Source organism: Lemur catta, chromosome 9 (genome assembly GCF_020740605.2).
Source record: "Lemur catta isolate mLemCat1 chromosome 9, mLemCat1.pri, whole genome shotgun sequence".
Classification (NCBI taxonomy): Eukaryota; Metazoa; Chordata; class Mammalia; order Primates; family Lemuridae; genus Lemur; species Lemur catta.
Window position 1 is genome coordinate 31,744,862 of NC_059136.1, and position 21,879 is coordinate 31,766,740.

General features: G+C 46.9%; 1 protein-coding gene across 1 annotated transcript in view; it reads right to left on the bottom strand.

Moving 5' to 3' along the window:
• Window positions 1-21,879, bottom strand: part of TG (thyroglobulin) — a 244,685-nt gene that overhangs the window by 110,720 nt on the left and 112,086 nt on the right. Inside the window, exons 36-39 of the mRNA XM_045561428.1 lie at window positions 7,420-7,554; window positions 5,821-5,985; window positions 1,762-1,981; window positions 81-174 (exon numbers count right to left, since the gene is read on the bottom strand). Coding sequence (XP_045417384.1) covers window positions 81-174; window positions 1,762-1,981; window positions 5,821-5,985; window positions 7,420-7,554 — 614 coding nt within the window. The remainder of the gene's footprint in view (window positions 1-80; window positions 175-1,761; window positions 1,982-5,820; window positions 5,986-7,419; window positions 7,555-21,879) is intronic.

Genomic DNA, 21,879 nt, shown 5'->3' on the forward strand with positions numbered 1-21,879 from the left:
GACAGTGCTGGCACTGGGGGACAGTCAATTTCCAAGGGGAGAGTTCTCAAGGCAGACACAGCAAGTGCTTTGGGACTCACCAGGTTCTGAGGGACAAACACGTTGAGATACAAGCAGTCTTCACTGACTTCTGGAGACATGGGTGTCAGGATGCCTGGCTGCCAGCAGCTGGCCCTGCAGATACAGACTGTGTGACTTCCAGGAGAAACAGGTAAGGGCACATGCCCCATCTCCCCTCCAGACCTGTTGCCTATGGCCAGAGCCCACCACCCCACTCCGAAGGCTTGATGTCCCACCAGCTCTGTGGAAATTAGGCAGCTTCCAGAAATGGGATTGGCCAGTCCATGGAAGGAACAACAGGGTGCCCCTCATTCTCTGGCCACTGGCCTGTGGAGGAATGTTTCCCAGGGACAATGCACCAGCCCAGAGAGAAGGGTGCTGACCCAACAGCCCAGGATAGAGCAGAGGACAATGGAAGTCTCTGGGGACTATTGCTCTTCCTTGCTCCAGTGTGTAGACCTTTCTCTGGAAGGGATGTCTGACCTGCATCCTACATCAGTACAGAGTCCCAGGGTGCTGGTTTGAGCATGTCCTACGGTAAGAGCTGAGACCACAGCCGAGACCATGCCTAACAGCAGCATGGTGGTCAGCCACCCAACAGGTGACTTGAATATCACCTAACCCCTGAGCCGCAGTGACCTACACTCTGCAATCACTCTCCACTCAAGACCTATGTCTCTGGATCACCTCATCTGACAGATGGGTACATCCTAATGTGATAAGGTATTCTAATTCATGTGTATTTGTTCTTTTTGTTTCCCAGTGGTAGAACAGACAGGCATGCCTTTCTGCCTTCCTACTGCCACTGTCCTGGTTGAACCCTCACTATCCTTGTCCTGGAGTACTTCAAGAGCCTCCTAGCTCACCACTCTGCCTGGCCATGGGCCTGTGGACCCACTTAGCATCAGCTGTGGGTGGTAATGTGCATGGAGGGTGCAGCTGCCTGAGGCAGAGCCAGGAGATGCCAGCTGGGAGGGAGGAGTGGGTGGGGAGGAGAGGGGCAGTAGTAATGGGTGCTCTTCCCACAGGTACTCTGAGCATGCTTCAATTAGAAAAAAATCACAAAAGTGTCCTTCAATACATCTGCTATTTAAAGTGGTGCATGCATGGAAAGGAAAATTGAAAATTTTGATGAGGGAAGAAGATGAGATATGGGTGTTTTAAAAAAAAAAACTTATAATATTGGGGGGGGGAAGAAATCATCAAAATGGTTTTCATTAGTTCACTGACTTTTCCTTCAGTGCTGTGTTTCCCAGCTTCATTAAAGTCAGAGGTGGCCAGGAGGCTGAGCCTGGCCACTGCAATCCTGGGAAAGTGGTGTGTGTACCCCACCTCCAGGCTCGGGCATGGGAACCTCCTGCTGATTACTCCACAGCCTCTCCTTCCCGGAGCAACACCCAGGGGACCTCGGAAGAACTCAGAGCCTCCCCTGGGCTGGGTCCATGGATCCTTGCATTGGAGCAGAGCACACAGGCCCCTGCATCACGAGATGTACTTCACATGAAGGGAACAGGTTAAGCTACAGATATTTCGGAGTGTATCTATTACAGCACTTAACGCTACGTTAACTAATACATCCCTCACCCTCATATGTTGCTCATACCAGAATGCACTGCTCTGCTACCGAGACTCACTTGGATGGCTTAGGATGGGAAAGAGCTTCTCTGGGCATTCACTAAACATACTCCATTCATCTCATACCTTGGCTTGCTGGCGTCCCAGGAGCCTGTCCAGTTCCAGGGCTCCGGTGCCCGGAAGCGGCTGTCTGCCAGGGGTGGGGTGGCATATGGAACTCCAAGGAACTGGTCCACTTGCTTCCATGAAGTGCCCACCTGGATGGCCTGGGATCTGCCCAGCAGCCGGCCATGGGTGGCAATAGGCACGGAAGGTGCAGATGCCTCATAGCTGAGCAGAGGGGTGCCTGTGGGGAGGGGAGGGGGTGCGGGTGGGGGGCAGAAGTCAGTGCCCTCTCCTCTGGCATTCTAAACATGCTTTAAGCAAAAGGGGGAAAAATCACTGCTTTTTGTGCCTCGAAAATGTCAGTAACTCATTGAGACCTCCATAACTTAAGTCTAGTCAAGTTTTCAATGAGAACAAAAAGAAATAATAGCAAAGACAGTTGATGTTTATTAGGCACCAGATATGTGCAAAGTGTAGCACAGATCCCTTCCACACGTGGGTCTTCCCAGCTGGCCTGCAAGGGGCCACTCACCCAGGCCCACAGCCTCTCCCCCAGCACCCTGGGCCTTTCGAAAGAGCACAGTGGCACATGGTGGACAACATTCAACCCTCCCAGGGTGGTCGGGGGCCAAGCTCCTTCACCAAACAGCAATCAGCCTTCGTTTATGTGGTGAAATGTATGCATTATTCATACTAAGAGGGATGAGTAAAGCATATCATTTCTTTAGGCATTTTGGGTCAGATCTGTCACCAAATGAGTTTGCTGCAAAATTAGAAAAAGAAATTAACTTTTAGAACTTTTGGATTTCAGAATTGCAGCCAAGGGATTGCGAACCCATATTTGTAGTTCACTGGTAAGGAAATAGATTTAGGGGTGGGGGCTTAGCGCCTGCCAGGACTACAAGGTGATGTGGGATTTAAAGCCACACCTTTCTTAACCCACCTCGGAGCTTTGCCCCTCTCTGCGTCTCAGGTGCCCCTGCCTGTGAGTCCCTCCCTCCTACTTGCTGAAGGCCAAGACTGAGCGGCCTGCCCTCCCCACTCAACCTTCATCCCTTCTCTGTAGCCTGGTCTGGTTTCCTTCAGGTCATTTTCATTCATTCATTGAATTAAATAATTGACTCAATTATTGATTGATTCAATAAATTTTGTTGGGCCTGAGCTCAATGCCAAGTGCCATTTTCAGGGACTTGAGACAGGCCTGTCTGATTCCCCGAAAGACTTAAAGCCTTTCACAAAGGAAGCAATAAACACTCTTGAAGAGACACTTCTTGTGCGAGAAGTCTCTTAGGGTTTCTAAAAGGTAGGTTTGGTCTGCTCAACTGCACACTTGGCCGATTGAAAGACAAAGCCTTTCTGCTTTCTCTGTCTCTGTCTCTCTGTTTCTCTCTCTATACACACACACACACACACACATATATATATATAAATTATATATAAGCTACAATAGTGACTGAACAGGACTATGGAGAAAGGAAGCATGCAGGCAGATAGGCAGACAGGCAGAAATCCACCCATTCCTCAAGAGCTTGGTATAATGTAGTGTTTCTCAATTTGAAGTTACTGTGTCCCCAGGAGTTATATGACCATGTCTGGAGACATTTTTGGTTGTCACAAGGGTGGGGGTGAGATGCTACTGGCATCTGGTGGGAGAGGCCAGGGATGTTGCTAAACATCCTACAATAAACAGGACAGTCCCACCCCACCAACCCCCACCAATATACAACAAAGAAATTCTCTGGCCCCAGATGTCACTGGGTTCTGAGGTTGAGAAACCCAGGTATAATGTCTGCTCATGACTTCCAGGTCACTGCGGGGCAGCATGGTGCAGTGGAACCAATAGATGGTCTGAGAAGATGTCTGGGAAGACAAGTTGACCTGTGTTTTATGTTATGGAAAAGCTACTTATTGGAAAAACTTTGTAATCTTTCTGATCCTCAATTGTCCCATCTGTGGCATAGGAACAACAGCAGCTCCTACAACACAGCAATGTCAGTAATAAATAACAATACCTACAATGCTCCAAGCCCAGTGCCTGGCAAATGCTAGGAGTTCAACACATGAATGAATGAGTAGAAGGAAGACAGGAAAGAATGGGGGGCGGGCAGGGAGAAAGAGAAAGAGCAAATGAAACCACCTCTGTTGCAGAAACGTTGGAATCTGAGTTAGCACTCAAAATGGAAACTCAGGATGGAAAGAAACAGTTGCTGTTTTTTAATCTAGCCTCCCTCCATCACAAATCATGACTGATCTCACCCACACAGTTCCTTCTCACAAGGTTTCCTGTCACAATCGTAAATCAAAGGGTGTCAGGCAAGCACTTAGGACCATGGCGGCTGCAGTGGCAAAACCTTCTTCTGCTATGCAAAAAACGGCCACATTTCACAAACGTGGCACCTCCCAAAGGCAGAAGCAAAGCCAGAACAAACACAGAGGCTAAAGAATTTCGAGGGAATGCAAGCCTGCTTTCCCAGGGACAGTGGCATTCAATCCTCCCTTCAGAGGCTGCCCAACGATTCCCAAACCAAATGAAATCAAACATGGAAAAAATGTTAGATGTGAAGTTCTCTCTTTTGAATTCTTTTGCAGAAACGGTAGATTCTTTCCAGAATATATTTAGGCCATGTGACTACCTGGGTTAAAGAAATTATCTGTGGCTATGAACATTAGTTGCAAACACATAATGCCTGAGTGAAAGCTGACATCTTTGTAGATGCATGTGTACATGCACCTTCTTTTGGAAGTGAGCATTTCACATTGAATTTTAGTCACACTGAATTAATAGAGGAGCAGTCTGATTTGTTTTACAGAACCCAAAACTCAATGTTAAGACATGTCTCAGCAGAACTATCACATAGATCAGCTATACTGTTGGTGACATATACTACTATAATCTATCTAGGTTGACTAAATAATGTTAAGTGTCCAGCTAGATAGAAGATAAAACTTGAGATTGAGGGGCTAAGATCTCAGCATATAGGAATCAAAGCATTTCCACGTCTGGGAGACACTCTCATGGTTTGAAGGCTAAAGTCGAGGAGGGGACAGAAGAGGAGGATATCTCTGGCATCAAGAGAGGACTGAAGGACTGTCAATGCTCTAGGATGGGATAGAGCCAAATCCAGCTGCTACCTAGTTTTGTAAATAAAGTTTTATTGGAACACAGTCATCTCTATTGGTTGACATATTGTTTATTGCTGCTTTCATGCTGCAATGGCAGTTGAGTGGTTGTAACAGAAACATACAGCTGTACAGCCACAAATACTTATCATCTGGCCCTTTACAGAGAAAATTTGCAACATCTACTCTAGTAGACAAGATAGCAGGTGCAGCCAACACCTTAACAGTTATTAATTCCATCCAATAAGCATGTCTAGCGGCGAGGTGCTTCCCCCAGATTCCCAGTTCCTGTTTCCCAGTCTGCAGCTCCTAGCAGTTTTACTTAGCGATGTAATACGCTACACCCCCTTGCCTGACTCATCCCCGGAGCCTCAGCACCTAACACAATGTTTGCCACATGTTTTTACACTAAACTCAGCCAGGAATAGCTTCCCTCTCCAATGTGCTTATGATGTGGCAGGCAGGCAGTGTGGTTTTGTGGAGAGGACTGCATCTCGAGATAGGAGATCTGGCTCCAAGTTCCTGCTTTATCATCACGAGCTGTGTGAAACCAGATAAGTAACTTAACTTCTCTGGGCTGGAGTCTCCCAATCTCTGAGATGGGGATAAAGCCTTATCCTGCCACCTCACAAGACTAGTATGAGGACCAAATGAGATAAGTCCTGTGAAAGAACTTTCTAAACTACAAAGTGGTAATAAAAAGCTACTTAATTGTTTTACTAAGAAACTCAAAGGCCAAGATGGCTTCTAGAACTCAAAGGAATAAATGAAGAAAAGTGATATACAGAAGTAGGAGTTTTTTCTACCTTCCTTCAGTCCACTCCAGGTGAGTGCCAGCTAGCCCAGGATAACGTTGGCCAACCAAGCCACAGCCTACCCAGTCACCACATGTTTGAACAGTCCCTCCCAGCCATGTCCCGTTTCCCAGGAGTGGCTGCAGAGGCTCAGGTCTTGGCTTACTTGGCTTCCGGTAGATGTAGGCAGCCTCTTCATGGAGCAGAACTTGGCAGTACTGGCCCTGCAGGCTGTGTGTGCAGCTTTGGGTATCAGCATAGAACACACACCTTACAGCCCCCGGTCGGGTCTGCAGAGTGGTGATGAGGCAAGCTTCGTGTTGGGAGCATTCTGTAGAGAAGAAGAAGAAGAGTGAGGCTTGGGCCTCAGAGATGTTACCTCTCTCTTGCAACCATACATACAATCATCTATTTATCCGTTCTTTCATCCATGCATCATCAACCACCCTTCCACCTAATCATGCATCCATCAATCCATCTATCCATCCATGCATCCTTCCATCCATCCATCCATTCATCATGGAATCACTCATTTATTTGAGTACCTACTACAAATTCTAGGCACTGTGCCAGATGATGGGAATTAAAATGGTGGCAGTGGGCAACCCAAACCTCCCATCAATGTATTTTCACGCAAGATTCAGGTTTCTTGTTTATTTAATTCATAAGTGTTCCCTTGTAATTTCCCTTCCTAACATACCTCCATGGATCCCCACAGGCTTAAAGGTTAAGTCATACCAGACAAGGCTCTCCGTACTCCAGGCCCTGCCTTCCTCTCCAGCCTTGTCTCCCTCTGGCCTCCTCCAAAGCCTCCCCGTCCAGCATCATACCCACCATGTTCTGCCAGGAACCACACCCTTTCCCATGCATGCCAGGTTCTGCACTGGATAATTTAAACTATTTCAACAGCATTCAGTACTAATAATAGCTCTGAAAATAGTGCTGTTACATTTGATTGGGCAGGTTGTGCACAGCGTAAAGGCCCTTTGCATAGCTCAATCTCTGTGAATGGTACCACCCAGAGTTGTGCAGTGCACAACTTGCACATCTGCACATGGTGGCCCAATCTGTAAGATAAACATAGCTTTGTGCATATTATTATCCAAACTCGTAGAGGAAGAGACTCATGGAATTCATGACATTCCAGAGGGGTTCAGAATCTTGGAGGGGTGTAAATTTTAACTGATCTGAGCCTCTTTCAGAAGCTAAAAAGTCTCTGTAGAACATTCCTATCAAGTGGTCACCTAACTCTTGTTTAAATGCCACCAATGACTGGAAACTCTCTAGAGGAATTACGCACCTATGAACAGATTTGCCTATTTGAAAGTTCTTGAAATTGCATTGAAAAATGTCTCTTGAAATTGTAGTTTTACTCATAGGTCTTACCTTTGCCCCATGAGCCTGGCCAGAACAAGGGTACTTCCTCCTCCCCACGATGGCCCACCTGTCACCTGAAGACAGCCGTCGGAGCTCTCATGCATCTCTCCTGCCTCAGACTAAGCTTGCTAAATCCTTCTGACCTGCCCCTGACCTGGTTTTATGGCCTCCTTTGCTGGCTGGCTTATCCCCTTGGAGACCTCAACTACGGGCTGCCCTGCAGGGACATGAGGAGACCCCACCCAGGTCGACCCCTCCAGGTTAATCCCTTCCTGCTGAGCACCCCAGATTATCTCAGGTCTTGTGTGTTTCTCTGAGATCAGAGTCTTAAGTGGCACTTGTGTGAGGCCCTTTCCCACCCTATCTGGGGGGTGGAAATCCTTCTTACCCCACAAGCAGAGGTCTCGGGCAGCAGAAATGTTGCTGGTGGCAGCAGTGCTGACGTGGACAACATCGAAGTTCCTGATGGATGGATCAATAACAACTGAAGAGAGGGCCAGGGCCTGCCAGGAGTCCAGAGAGACTAGGACAGAAAGGAGGGGACAGTTACACAAAGTTGTTACCCGGTGCATGATGAAGAACTCAGAACACTCCTAATGTCCCCAAAGGCAACCTCCGGGGCATACTCCTTGTGGTCTCATTGTTGTACAATCCTGCACCTTTATCTGTCTTTCCATTATATGATTATTTACTAATTATGAGCCAAGCTCTGTGCTCAAGCCTAGGAATACAAAAATTAAAAACAAAACAAACGAAGAGCATGGCTATTTCTGTGAAGCAGTTCACAGCAGAATGACAGAGAATTCAAGAAGATAAGAAAAATGTCATGATGCAGTTGTTACAAAGTAATAGTTAGAATAATACTAGGTAATAATGTCAAAAACAGACTTGTCAGGTTTATCATGGGGTACTGTGCTTAGGTCTTCACTGACACTGTACCATTTGATCCTCCCAAGCCCGCTGTTCCCTGTCTGTAGTGGATGCTGTGGTGTGTTGCCCAGGCCCCCCTGCAAGACCAAGGCTCTCATTTCCCCAACTATTGGGAAGTTGACAGCTGGTGGCTACCAGCTGAGCCCCTCTCCAGGAATTTCCCTTGGCCAAACAGAGCTGCCTCCCCTTCCCAGTGACAGCTTGCATCCAAAAACCCATGTGGGTAGACAAAGACTTGGCCCCCTGACCTCAAGATGGGACAACTCTGAAGGGACAGCCCAGCTTCAGGGGATCTGTGGGGCCATTGCTTAATTTGCATCAAAGTTCTTCTTCCTCTGCCCCCACTTCCTTCCAGGTGCTGATCCCAAGATCAGTCTGCACCAAACTGCCTGCATGCAAATCTCCATGTCCGAGTCTGTTTCCTAGAAAACCCCAGCTAAGACATCCTCTTTTAAATATGAAGAAAATGAGACACAGAGATTAAAATGACTTGCCCGAGATTGCACTGTTCCTAAGTAGTGGAACAAGACTGGAACTGGCTCATTGTATCTAGGGAGCCTATGCCCTCCCATTGCTTGCTCTCCAGCCTGCCTCCCAGTCCTGTGCACAGGGCATGGCTGTCTCCACACAAGGGAGGGAGACGCAGGTGTGCGCCAGAAGGACAGCTTGGGCCAAGGGGCAGAGGTCTGTTGGAGCTCGTCCCATTTGGTGCAAAGGCCACGTCTAGAGCCAGGCTGGGTGTCCCTTTAAGGACAGAGCTAATCCTGAACAGTGGTCAGTGTCTCTTACGCTGTCCACAGATAACATTAAAGAGACCAGATGTTTTCTCTCAACATAGGCTTGTATCACCATTCAGAAGCACTGACTCTAGATCACCCTAGAGAGATGTTTAGTGGGGGCATCATTGACAATTAATGGAGACAATGTCTCTCTCCCTCTTTCTTTCGTGCTTTTCTCTTTCCTTTTTTTCCAGAAGACCACAGTAGTGTACCCTTTTTTTTGGTGGGGGGAGGACAGAGTCTTGCTCTGTTGCCCAGGCTAGAGTGCCGTGGCATCAGCCTAGCTCACAGCAACCTCAAACTCCTGGATTCAAGCAATCCTTCTGCCTCAGCCTCCTGAGTAGCTGGGACTACAGGCATGTGCCACCATGCCTGGCTAATTTTTTCTACATATTTTCAGTTGTCCAGCTAATTTCTTTCTATTTTTGCAGAGACATGGTCTCACTCTTGCTCAGGCTGGTCTAGAACTCCTGACCTCGAGGGATCCTCCCACCTCGGCCTCCCAGAATGCTAGGATTACAGGCGTGAGCCACCACGCCTAGCCAGTAATGTACCCTTTTAATAAATACTTGTGAGCACTAACCTTATGCTAGAGGAACACAGTGGCAAGCATAGGTATAGCACTTTACAGTTTACAAAGTGTGTTCACTTCATCATCACATTTGCTTCCCACAGCACCCAAATGAGGGATTGGGCAGGGGCTCTAATGTCTCTTCCACAAATGAGGAGTCAGAAATTAGGAGAGGTTATATGACTTTGTCAAGAACAAGGAGCTGGAAAGTGACCAGGCCAGCACAGAATCAGCCCTCCTGGCTCTAAGTCAAAGCTCTTTCCATCCCTGCTGAGTTTCCAATGTAGCCAAGCAACCTTTAGGGAGCATCATCCCTGGTATGAAAGGGTCTTTGCCTTTGAGAGCACCATGCCCTTGACTATATAGAGAAGCTTATAATTTTTACTTTAAACCTATTTTTGACATCCAGCACACTGGTAGGGGGGTCACTAAAATTATAAGGGTAAATAAAGCAACAAAACCACCTACTGCCATGTCTTGGCTGCCTCGGGCTGCTCTAACAGAACATCACAGACTGGAGGCTTAAATAACTAACACGCATTTCTCACAGTGCTGGAGGCTGGAAGTTTGAACTCAGGAAGTCAGCATGGTTGGGTTCTTGGTGAGGCCCCTCTTCTGTTTTCCAGATGACTACTTTCTGCCTTCACAGGGCACAGAGCAAAGAGAGTGTGCAAGCACCCTCCGGTGTCTCTTCTTGGAAGGGCACTAATCCCGTCACTGAGGCTCCACATTTATGAGCTAATCACCTCCCAAAGGCACCACCTCCTAGTACCATCCCACTGGGAGCTTCAACATATACATTTGTGGGGGAGACACAAACATGGAGTCCATAATATACCACTATTTTTTTTAATTAAAAATAGAAAAAATTCATTCAGAGAAGTTGCCAAATAACGTAAGCAGATTTCATTCAAGCTCGGCAAGAGGAAGGTAAATCCCACCCTCTGTCCTGGCACGGTGGGCTCCATCCTCGGAACCAGGCACTGTATCTTTACAAACTCAGGACCTGGCTTGGTGGTGAGAGACACTGGGCTTTCATTTTCTTAAGCACCCGCCACATGTGCTATTTTCATGGTCAATACAAATGGCATTTTTGCAACATGACCAAACTGAGCTGCGTATTTTTAGAGGGTGAGTACACTACAATTTTAGAGAAGAGTTATGATGGGGTTTCAGGACCAAACTTGCCAATTATGGTCTTAAAATGGAAGGCTTGGCTGCACTCCGTGTTTGGGTTGAAGTCTGGGGGACAGTGCTGTAATTGAAGAGTGAATTTCATCTCCAGGGAAAGCCAGCTCATCTGGCGCCGTCCCAGGGCCTGGAGCTGAGTCCCTGTCATGTCCGCACCCACCCCCTCGCCCCCCTCCCGGCCTGCACAAGCCCCCTGGGTGAACCACCGCTATTGTGCTGAATCCAACATCTAGGGGGCCCACATGCATCTCGTGAAACTTCTGAGAACGAACTCTGTGGATGCAAAAGCAGGAAAGCTGGGGGTCTTGGTAGCATTTTGTGAGAGTTTACTGTTTATCAGGAACCGGCAACACGATTGTATTTAATATTCATGATAACCCACGAGGTGGGCACCGTTACTGTTCAAGTTTCACAGATGAGGAAGCAGGTGCTCCAGTGACACACCCTCCTGCTTAGCCCACTGGCTTAGCCAGCATTCGCCCGGCAGACTGAGTGCAGTGCTAGCTGGGGCGGGGGCCCAGTGCCCTCGGGTACAGAACCCAGAGTCATCATAAAGTGACCTCCTCTCTGAATGAACGAGGTGGTAGCAGCTTTCAAGTTCACCCACAGGGTGACTCTTCTCCTAAAAACCAGAGTATGGTTCATTGATTCATCTTCATTTTGTTTTCTTCTTTCTTTTTAAAAAATAGCTTATAGATTGTAATGCCAGTGTTATTTATTAGAAAATATAATCTCCCCTGGAATTTGAAATGCATACTTATCATATTAAATACTTATCTGTGAATACATTTATTTTGGTGGGTATTTCTTCTTTTCCATTTATCTCTTTGTAAATTCTGGCTCTACCCTCACACTGCTTAAATCATAGTCACTTTAATACATTTTATCATCTAAAGGTAAAATTCACCCCACATTATCTTCTTGGCTATTTATTTTGGAGAATGAAATTCAAAAACATTTGTCAAGTTTTAAGAAATCTTTTTTGGGTTATTACTTGGAATGATCTCAAAGTTAAACATTAATTAGAGAGAACAGTTTTTAGTTTGAACTTACTAGGTTTAATATTTGACGCCATTAAGAATGGAATAGGATTTTTAAAATTATATTTTCAAAATGGTTCTTGTTGGCATAAAGGAAAGCTATTTATGTGTGTGTTTACTTTTTCTAACAGGACACCGTACTGAACTCATCACCAAGGCAGCTCAGAGACATGGGTGAAACTTGGGCTCGTTGCTATGTGGCTACTTTGAATATAGGACCAAAACTATATTCCAGATCTAGCAAGGACATGCCTCAGTGGGGCTCTAGTTTGAGAACCCGCCATATCAACTAATTTAGCTGCGTGTTTGTTCTTTCATTCCCCTATTCATTCAACAACTATAATATTTAGCGGCCTCCTTCAACACCCTGGGGACTACACTTCCCAACAAAGGCAGCAGCCTGAAAAACAGGCTAATCTGTCAACAAAACTAGGATCATTCTTACTGTCCATCAATAGCTCTCAAACTTTGATGAGCATCAGACTCACTTGAGGAACGTGACAAAAATTCCAAAGTCCAGGACCTGTTTTCACTTCCAAGAGTCTGCCCTCTGGGTTCTTTGTTAACTTTCCCAGTGATTCTGACATACACCCACCTCTGAGAACGACTGCCCAGCACAGACTCTGAAATATTCCTTTTGGTCTTTTGTTTTATTTCCTTTGGCCATAAGTGCCGGAGAAAAGAGCTCAGGCTAAGTGAAAAGAGGCATTATGAGTTCAAAACCTCACTCAGTCTGACACTGATTGTCCTTGGGCAAGTTTCTTAACTACTCTGAGAAACTCTCCTTTTAAAAATCATGTCTTTGTATTAAGCATCGCACTTGCCAGGGTGTCCTGAGTAGATGTCCTGAGTAGATAAGACATTGACCAATGACATTGTGGCATAAATTAACTCATCAGCTCCTTTGCTCTGAGCCTCTTTGAGTCAGGCCTTAGGAAACTAGTTCTTCTCTCCCAGAGCAGGAAGAAGTTGGAGCAGGAGGGAGAGGTGACCAGAGAGGGAGACAGGATCAGTTGGCTCCTCCAGGGTGACAGCCCTGCCTGGTAGGAACAGATGTCCCTCAGTGCCCACTGGCACGCTCCCTATCTGTGCTGGACCACACAGCCCTCTGGGAACCTCCCCAGGAGCCAACACTGGTTTGAGAAGAATGCAGGGGTTCCCCTCAAATTGCCAGAGACCAGAGAAAGAGTTGAACACACCCAGCAGTTGAAACTAATGATGGGCTCTGGTGTACGTCATCAATGAGACACGCACAGTTCAGCAGCCAGACTATTCTTTGTGACCACACCCCCTCTCTGAGGCTCAGTTTCCTCCTCTGTAAAACGGGGATATCAAGAGATACTCTCTTCTAGGGCTGTGATCAGGAATGAATGAGTTGGTGCATGAGCTGCTCAACACAGAGCCGGCACAGGGAAACGCTCAGCAAGCCCAGCCTCCCTCCTTGTCTCCGGGTCAAGCCGCTGTGTTCCTGCTGCAGTCGGTCACCATATTTCCAAAACCCTGGAGGTCTGAGCTTAGACTGAAGTACCAGGGGACGTTCCTTAAGGGGTACAGGAGCCCAAACCACGGCCAGCAATGTCTCCAGCAAATACTCCTCTCCTGCCTTCTATCTGCCCCCTCCTTCCCTCTTCCCACCACCCGCCTGGCTCCAGGGTAGTTTGCTTCCTGCCCAGGAGGGTCTCCGGCCCCTCATCTCCTGCCCTCTAGCCCTGCAATTTCTAGGTCATTACACAGTAGCCCAAGCAGTGTGCTCCCTATGCCATAAGCAGGACCTCAGTTTCCACAGGGGACCTGCTGCTGACCTGCAGTAACATTTATAAACAGCAACGTTCCAAGGTTAAATGAGCTCAGCGCAACCCAAAGTGAAGCCACTGCTGCCCCCAACCCCCCTCTGCACTCCCACACTGTGTTCTTTCTTTCCTCAGGGAATGTTTCCACCTCCCACTCCGTTGTCCAAACCAGAAGTCCTACCATCCTACCGCCTCTTCCTGTCCAGTCTGCCTTCTCAGCCTGGGAACTGTCCTTCCTTTGCCATCCAGTTCTGGCCTCGTCAATTTCACTGCAGTTACTGCTGCAGACTCCCAACGGGCCTCCCTGTCACCAGCCTCCTCCCCACTCAGGCCATTCTCAGGCTGCTGCCAGGGCAGCCACTGTAACCTCCACAGCTGGTTACGGCACGCACCGCCTATGCCCTCCAGGCACCAGGCACACCTGTGGTCGGCAGGGCCAGGCCGCTGGGGTCTGCAGCTACATCTTGACCCTCTGCTTTTACAGGGTGGGCCTGGGTGCCCCCTACTCTCACCCACTCCCCAAACACACCGCACAATCATAAGAAGTGGAAACAGATATCGATTTAATATGTAAGTGGGTTACTTAGGTTAACTCACTTTGATCCTCCTTACAACAGATGGGGACACTGAGGTCCTGAAAGGAAAGTCACAGGGAACTCCCCAAGGTCATAGAGACACCTCCCAGTTTTATAGAGGCATCCCCTAAGGCTATAGAGACACCCTCTCAGAGTCACAGAGCCAGCTCCTAAGGTCACAGAAGCACCCCCTGAGGCTACAGAGGCAACCCCCAAGGTCACAGACCTGCCCCCTGAGGCTACAGAGGCAACCCCCAAGGTCACAGACCTGCCCCCTATGGCTACAGAGGCAACCCCCAAGGTCACAGAGGCACCCCCCAGTAGGTCCAGGGCGGAGCCAGTCTGAGACCCCGCCAGTGTGGCACAGGGACTGTGCTCTTCGCCCTCTGCCATGCTGTAGTCTGGGACCTCGTCCATGAGGCTGTGACTGACAGATCAGCCCAGCAGCAAGCGTACACCTCAGCGGCCAGGCCCACATTGCGGTGGTTAAGGGTCTGGTGACTCTTTCACTGGCTATGAAATAGTTCACCGTCAGGTCCTAAGACCTGGGAGGAGAACACGCCCTTGGAGGAAAGAGGCCGTGCCCCTTCCATTAGCAGAGGAGAAACGGTGGCCCTGAAGGGAAGAGAGACTCACCCATGTCACACAGCCCCATTCCTCTTGACCAGATAAACTACCGACAAGTGCAACCACCTTTTACGCAGGCCTGAGGCTTGAAAATTCCTGTGAAGATTGTCTGATACCATCTAATGATACTCTGCTGAGGTGAACAATATTATCTCTATTTTACAGAAGAGAAAAGTGAGGTTCACAGAGGGCCACTGACTTGCCCAAGACCACAGAAAAGCTACTAAAAGGCAGCAAGTCAGTATTCGAACCCAGGACAGCCCCTGGCATTATATCCCCCTGCAAGCCACAGAGTTGCCAAGGGGACATGGACGGGGGGAGGGGATGGTCTGGGAGGGAGGCAGTAGGCAGCAAGGGGCAGCTAGGGCCACCCCACAACTCCAAGCAGCACGGCCTGCAGCTTTGGCAATGGCAGGCCTCTGGGAGACATAGGGACACTTCTATTCCCTTCGGAAAAGCATTGTATCCCTTTTCTTTTAAATTTATTTTTTTATTTGTTAATTGACAAATTATAATTATATATATTTATGGAGTATAATATGATGTTATGATATATGTATATGATATGGAGGAATAAGTTTTTTAAGATGTATTGCACCACATGGTGACTACAGTTAATTACAATGTATTGCATATTTCAAGCTGCTGAGGGAGTAAATTTCAAATGTTCTCACCACAAAAAAATTATAAGTATTTGAGGTGATGAATATGTTAACTAGACTGATTTAATCATTTCACATTGATTCCCTTTTTAATGTATAATACGTAGAAAAAGCTAGACTAGAATATATTTGCAATTTTTCATTGATATATAGAGAACCATTTTTAATTCCCCTTCCTTCCCTCCCCTCCCCTCCCCTCCCTTCCTTCCTTCTTTCCTTCCCTCCTTCCTTCCTTTTCTCATTTCTTCTACTTCTTTCCTTTTTTCCTTTCCAGACATCAGGTAAAGAAGAAAATGTTTGATTTCAAAGTTTAAAATATTTTCAATTGTTAAAAATTGCCATGAAAAAACAATCACACATAACTGCAGAGCTATGTTAATAGAGCAGGAAGAGGTCTGCCACACTGGCTGGGGAACCGAAGGGAAGTTCCTGCACTTTCATATCAGTTCCAAGTACAGAAATGTCAAACCAGTAGCAAACGTCTGACATGCTCTCCAATGTTCAAATAACTGCAGAACCATTTTTTTTTTTTTTTAGTAAAAAGATCATGGTTTTCTTAAAATCACCAAAAATAAAAATAACAATGAGTATAAGCTCTAAGGCGTCCAGAAGCATACAGGGTTCTCACTATTCTCCTTGCAATCAGAACCCAAAAGAAGTTCCTCTCAGCTCCTCAGCACTACTCAAAATAATGGGTCCTGCGCATGGAAAAGCCGGAGGAAGTGGCAGAGGTGGTTTCCAGGCTGCCCAGCCTGGCTGCGGCAAGCAGAAATTTTGAAGAGCCTCTCAGGGCACAGAAAACCTCTGTGACCTCCAGGATAAGCAGAATAGAACCAACTCGACGCTGTTTTCACAGCCTGTGTGGCCACAACACGCTCACCCGAGGGAAAAGCCCAGCGCACTGCGCACGCCTGTCATCATAGGAAAGGACCGACACTCAGACATCCTGGTTTCTCGCCAGAGAACGTCTTTCGAGTGAGAACCGCGTCACACAGGGCTATTTTTGCCCTGATAGTACTCACGAAAAACCAGATGTTCCTTTGATAATAGAAAGAAGAGAAGAAAAAACAAAGACACGCTTGTTATTTTGTGATCATTTGAAAGATGAAAATGGGACAACAGCTGCCTGTTGGTTTCAGATTTCTCCAGAGAGGAATTCCTTACACTTGCAGCAGACGCTACCAGGCCTCTTTTAACATTCATAACACTAGAAAAGTACCCAGACATATGGACCTCTGTTCTGCTTCCAAGTACCTATTTTTGAGCTCTCCAGTGAGCATGCTTTCCTCTTAGCCTCTGTGTCTCAGTGCTCAGCAGAGGAGTGACAGTGAGTTTTAGGGCAGAATAGCATCCCTCAAAATTCGTATCTTGGAGTCCTAATCCCCAGGACCTCGGGATGTGACTGTATTTGGAGATAGGATCTCTGCAGAGGTAACCAAGTGAAAATGAGGTCATTAGGGTGAGTCCTGATCCAATACAACTCATGTCCTTGTAACAGGGAGAAATTTGGACACAAACCCCTTTAGAAATGTCATTCTCAGCTCATGGCTATACAAGAGCAGGCTATGGGCTGCCATCTGCCGACCCTTGGTCCAGACAGAAAAGGCTGAGGAGGATCATGAGTTCAGTCATTATGCACCATGACAGGTGGGGAGTCCACATCTGGGACCCAAAAATCTTACAGGCAACGTGACAGGGAGCTATGCTCTTTCCAGGAATAAGCAGTAGCGTGGGTGATGCCATCTGGAAGGCAAAATACCATAATTTTATGACATGTTGATAGCTGTCCTTCCTAACATGGGATGTGAAAGTTCTTTTATAAAATAATGGTGGGGAGGGATTCTAGTTTGTTTTGTTTTTAAATTATTCTTATTTGGTAGAATGAAAGGTTGGCAACCATACACTGTCCTCCAGTTGAAAGCAGAATGCCTTTATATACTGATTCAGGTGTTTTCGAAGAAATAAAAATAAAAGAAAGAAAGCAGATTGTCTGCCCCCGCATCCCGTCTGCACCTCTCAGCCGGCCTTTCTCACTCCGGTCTGGCCTCCGCTGCTCCCATCTCTGAAATCATCTCACGTGGTCTCACTGCTCACCCCCGAACCTGTCCCCGCCTTCCCCAATCTACTGTATCCTGGAAACAAGGGTCCTGACCATGACCACAATACCACCACCTCCATTATGGGGCACAGCTCCTTGGAGGCCCCACCCTCTGGCTATGGAATCTTCTAGTCTTTCTCATCCTCTTAGCTTGGAATTCCTGGTCATTCTCCCCCATTCCTCAACGTCATTGCCACTCCAATGCCCGCTGAAATCCGGGCTTGCTTTATCATCTCTGCAGAAGGTAGAAGCCCATTCAATACTCTGAGACCTTTATTTTCAATTCACTCCAGCCAAGACCCTCCAGGACCACACCCCAAACCCTGCCACAGCACTGAACTCCACTGCCATGTAGATCTCAGGTTTTCTAAGCTCCACTTGCTTACATCTATCACAATTCCCTTTCTTTCCAGCACGTGCACACTTGATCCCACTAAAACCCGCTCTTTAGTTTCACCATGATTTCTACTCTCTTACCTCCTTTGTGTCATCCGTCTTCACCGGCTTATCATCCAACCAAGCCCTCCCATTGGTCTCTCATTTCAAATTCTCTCTGACCAATGCCCTCAATTCCCTTCCCTCCCAGTTGGATTAACCCAGTGGGCTGCTTTCTCTGTAGCTTGTGTCAGCCCACTGCGCATGTCCAAAGAGCTATCCCACAGCCACAGCGGAACAGATTGGGGGATCATCAGCCTCAGCTGGACCCCAGCACAGCCCCATCACTCAGTCACCACCCTCTCCCATGTTCTACAACCACTGCTTCCAACGCCTGCTGCTCTCTTAGGCCTAGACCCATCCCAAGCCCTGTGTTCTCAGCAAGGGCTCCTTCCCTCCTGCCCTCTGTAAGCCGTCACATCCTTTCCTCTTCATTTCTCCTAATACAGAAGAAGGATGGCTGCCGGAGCCGCTTCCTCCACCTGTGCTGTACAGCTCATTCCTCCTCACCCCCTCGCAGGCATCCATCTAGCCCTTACCCTCCAACCCAGCCCCACTCCCATGCCTTCTATATCTTCAGTCTGTTCCTTGACACTCATACTACTCTTTGCACAAAAACAGGCTCAAATATCCCCCATTACAAAAACAACACTTCAAGATTTAAGAAACACTCCAAAGAGTTTCTTAACTCATGGTCTGGGTTTCAGGTGATCAATTTCCTGAAAATATAAGCAAAATTTGGTATGTATACAGAGGCATACTGTTTTTAATTCAGTGTCATGGGTGGTCCATGACCTAAACATGATTACCAACTAATGTTCCACAATTCTTTGTTTACCTGTCAATCTTGTTCTCTCCTTCTCTTCATAGCCAAGATGCCTGGGAAAGGTTTGTATTAATAGTTTCCACTTCCTCAAATCGCTACAATTCCCTTTGTACTCCACAAAAATTTGCAAAGGGCTCTTCATGACTAACTCAGGGAACATTTCCAGTGTCCGTCTTCCTCGAAATGACTGACAGCGTCTCCCCGCCTGGGTTCTGCGATGCCATATGTGACCAGAGCACCTCCCATTTCTCCAGCTGCTCCTTCGGGCTTCTCCTCCTCCACTGCCCTCGCAGGGCTGTCCATGGCCTTTGCTCTTTACATCTGACACACCCTCCTTGATGGTCTCACTACCCCCATGACGTCCAATACCACTGACATGCCGATGATCTCCAAACACAGGCAGGCCGGGCCTGTAGCCCAAGCTCCATGCTTATATATGCTCAGTGCTCACGGGACCCTCTAAGCAGATGTCCCACACTCAGCATGTTGAAAGCTGAACATGTAATCTTGCCTCCCTCCTCATCCACACTCTTCAACTCGTTCTCCTCTTACATTCTCTACCTTGGGAATTGGCACCCTCAGCCACAGTGCTGCTCGACTCAAAGCCTTAAGTGTTGTCCTTAAGCGGTGCTCAAGTGCACTGAATGTCCATTCACAGAGGACACTATAGAAAGAGAGTCAGAATAAATATCCTTTCAAGTCTAAATTTCAGATTCCACCATTATAAGTGGATACTCTCCCTGGGGTAAACACCCTCTGTCTGGGTTTCTAGCCCAAGTCTCCCCATGATCTGTGTACCTCTCTAGCCTCACCTCTCTCCAATCTACCTCCTACCATTCCACACTCGCCCTCGGTGGTCTATCAAACATTCTGTGTTGTGTGACTTTGTTCACTATTAATGTGAACAGCACTACTCACTTACAAAATGAAGTCAGTTATTCACGTGATGAACTCATATCCTTCAAAACCCAACTCGGATATCTCCTGCTCTGTTGGGTTTTGAGTCTACGGCTGCCTCCACCACCACCTCAATGGTTCTTCTCCAAGTGCCTAGATATGTCTGCTGCTCCACCAACATACTGCATTGCAGTTCACTTATGTTTTTATCTCCCTGTTAAACCATGAGCTCCTTGAGATCAAAGAATCTGCTTCAGTTTTCATTGATTTTCCAATACCTATCATAATAGCCAGTGAAAAAAATATTAACAATAGATGTAGCAATATAGTTGGAGTTAGCATTCATTAAGTTTCTCTATGTACTAAACAGACATAATAATATCATTACTTTTCATAAACTACCCCATTTGTAAATATGTATTGAATGGATTAATTAAGGAGGTTCCTTGATTAATAAAGGAGCAATGGGGTACTAATTCCTCTTTTCTATCTCTATAAAGATTAAGGCTATTATTCTTCACATACCACAAGACCTCAATAATTATTAAATAAATTAATTAGTTAATGTAATTAGTCACCTAGGAAGCAATGATTGGCAGCTGATTTCATAAAATCTTACTTTTCTGTGATGCATTTCAGTTTATAAAACACTTTCACTTCCACTGCAAGGATTATAACTACCTCAGCCCATGCATTCATAGCATTACTGTTCTGCAGGGAACTGAACTGAGATTCAGAGGTGCTGCACAACAGGGCCAAGATCACAGCTCGTGACTGTCAAAGCAGGGACTTGACCCAAACTGCCCCTCTCAAGTCCCACTCCACCACAGCTGCCTACTTCTCCTTGTGACTCAGCTCCAGCCCCATAAAGTGGTTCCTCAATGGCACGCCCATCATAGGCAGAAGTTTCCAAAGACATCACTGTGGGCCAGCAACTGTTGAGTTTATGAGCTTGTGTGTTGGTGAGTAACCATCTTTTATGCTGCTAACTTCAAAGACACTTGTAGGGAAATTTCTAACTAAGAAAAAACCACACACATGAAACCCGACTTGCATTTATACTCCTTCTCTGCCCTCATGACAAATTACTAAGTTTATCACCGGCAAAATTCCTAGTGGAAATTCAAGGCTCAGATTGAATCTGATTTAGTCTCTTTCTCTAAGAAGTCTGACTCTTGTCGAGCGGACATCACCACCAACTCCCCCAAACACACAAAGCTACCTGGAAATGGTGTGAGAATTGGGTTTCCTGAGAGTTTCTGAACTTCTCTTCCTTAAGGTCACTGCGCGTGACCCTGGGTAGCCAAGCAACACTGCAGAAATTCTAAGGCACAAATGCATGTGCAGAACCAGTGTGAGCTGAACAAAGTCATCCCAGTCCTGTGGAGGCCTCCCTCAGGGTGCCGCACGAGAGCATCGGAGGACTGTAGAGAACTTGCTTGTGCTCACGCAGCTACTTTGAACCCAGGCAGTCCCACCCCCGGGGCCGCACACTTACCCTCCATGTCCCATGCCGCTGCAGTCGCTGCCGTACTGGGAGCCACGTATCAACTACCTGCTGTGTGTGCTCGGGACTGCACTTAATGTGCTGAGCATTTTACATGTATGACTTTACCCAAATCTCAACTTGTGGATGTAGGTAATATTACAAATTCCACCTCAAGGAAACCTAGGCTCGGAACAGCTTGCTTAGGTTATACACAGAGCAAGGATGGAACTGGAATTGAAACTGAGACCAGCCCAGGACCAAAGTCTCTATATCTCACAGCTTCTGCTTCTGCCAAGCTCCTTCTGCTTGCCTGTGGGTAAGCTATCACAAAACAGAAGGGAAAACCATACCCTACAGCACAACTGAGACAATCCTCAGACTTACAAAAATAGAAAACTTAAAGGGAAACTTAGAGGCCATTTAAGCTGACCCCTCACACAACAATGGAATCTTCAATGTATTTGAATACTCCAATGACAGGGAGCTCATTACTTCAATCTTACTCTTAAGAGTACAGGGGTGACAGTAGAAGCACGAGGTTAGGAGTTCCCAGAGTGGGCAGAGGCTGGCAACAAGAAGAAAGACAAGGTGGTACCAAATGACAACTCCCTTTACCTCACAGTTTTGACTGAGATCATGTTTGATCATGTGGTTTCTGACTGATGCCAGGCTGAAAGAATATCTTCTACAGCTACGCAGGAGATGTGGGGGAAGGGAGAACATTTAAAGATAAAGCCTAGACAACCAAACCCAAAAAGTAGGTCCTAAATTGGCATATTATTTTGTTCTTAGCTCTATATCCATTAAATTCAACCAAGCAAATTCTTGTTGGGCAAGGTACAAAACTGGTGCTGTCTGGGGAAGTAGTTACTACAAAAAAATCCTAGGTTTTCACCATCCTCTAAGACTCTAAGATTTAACGAGAATTTAAGACATAA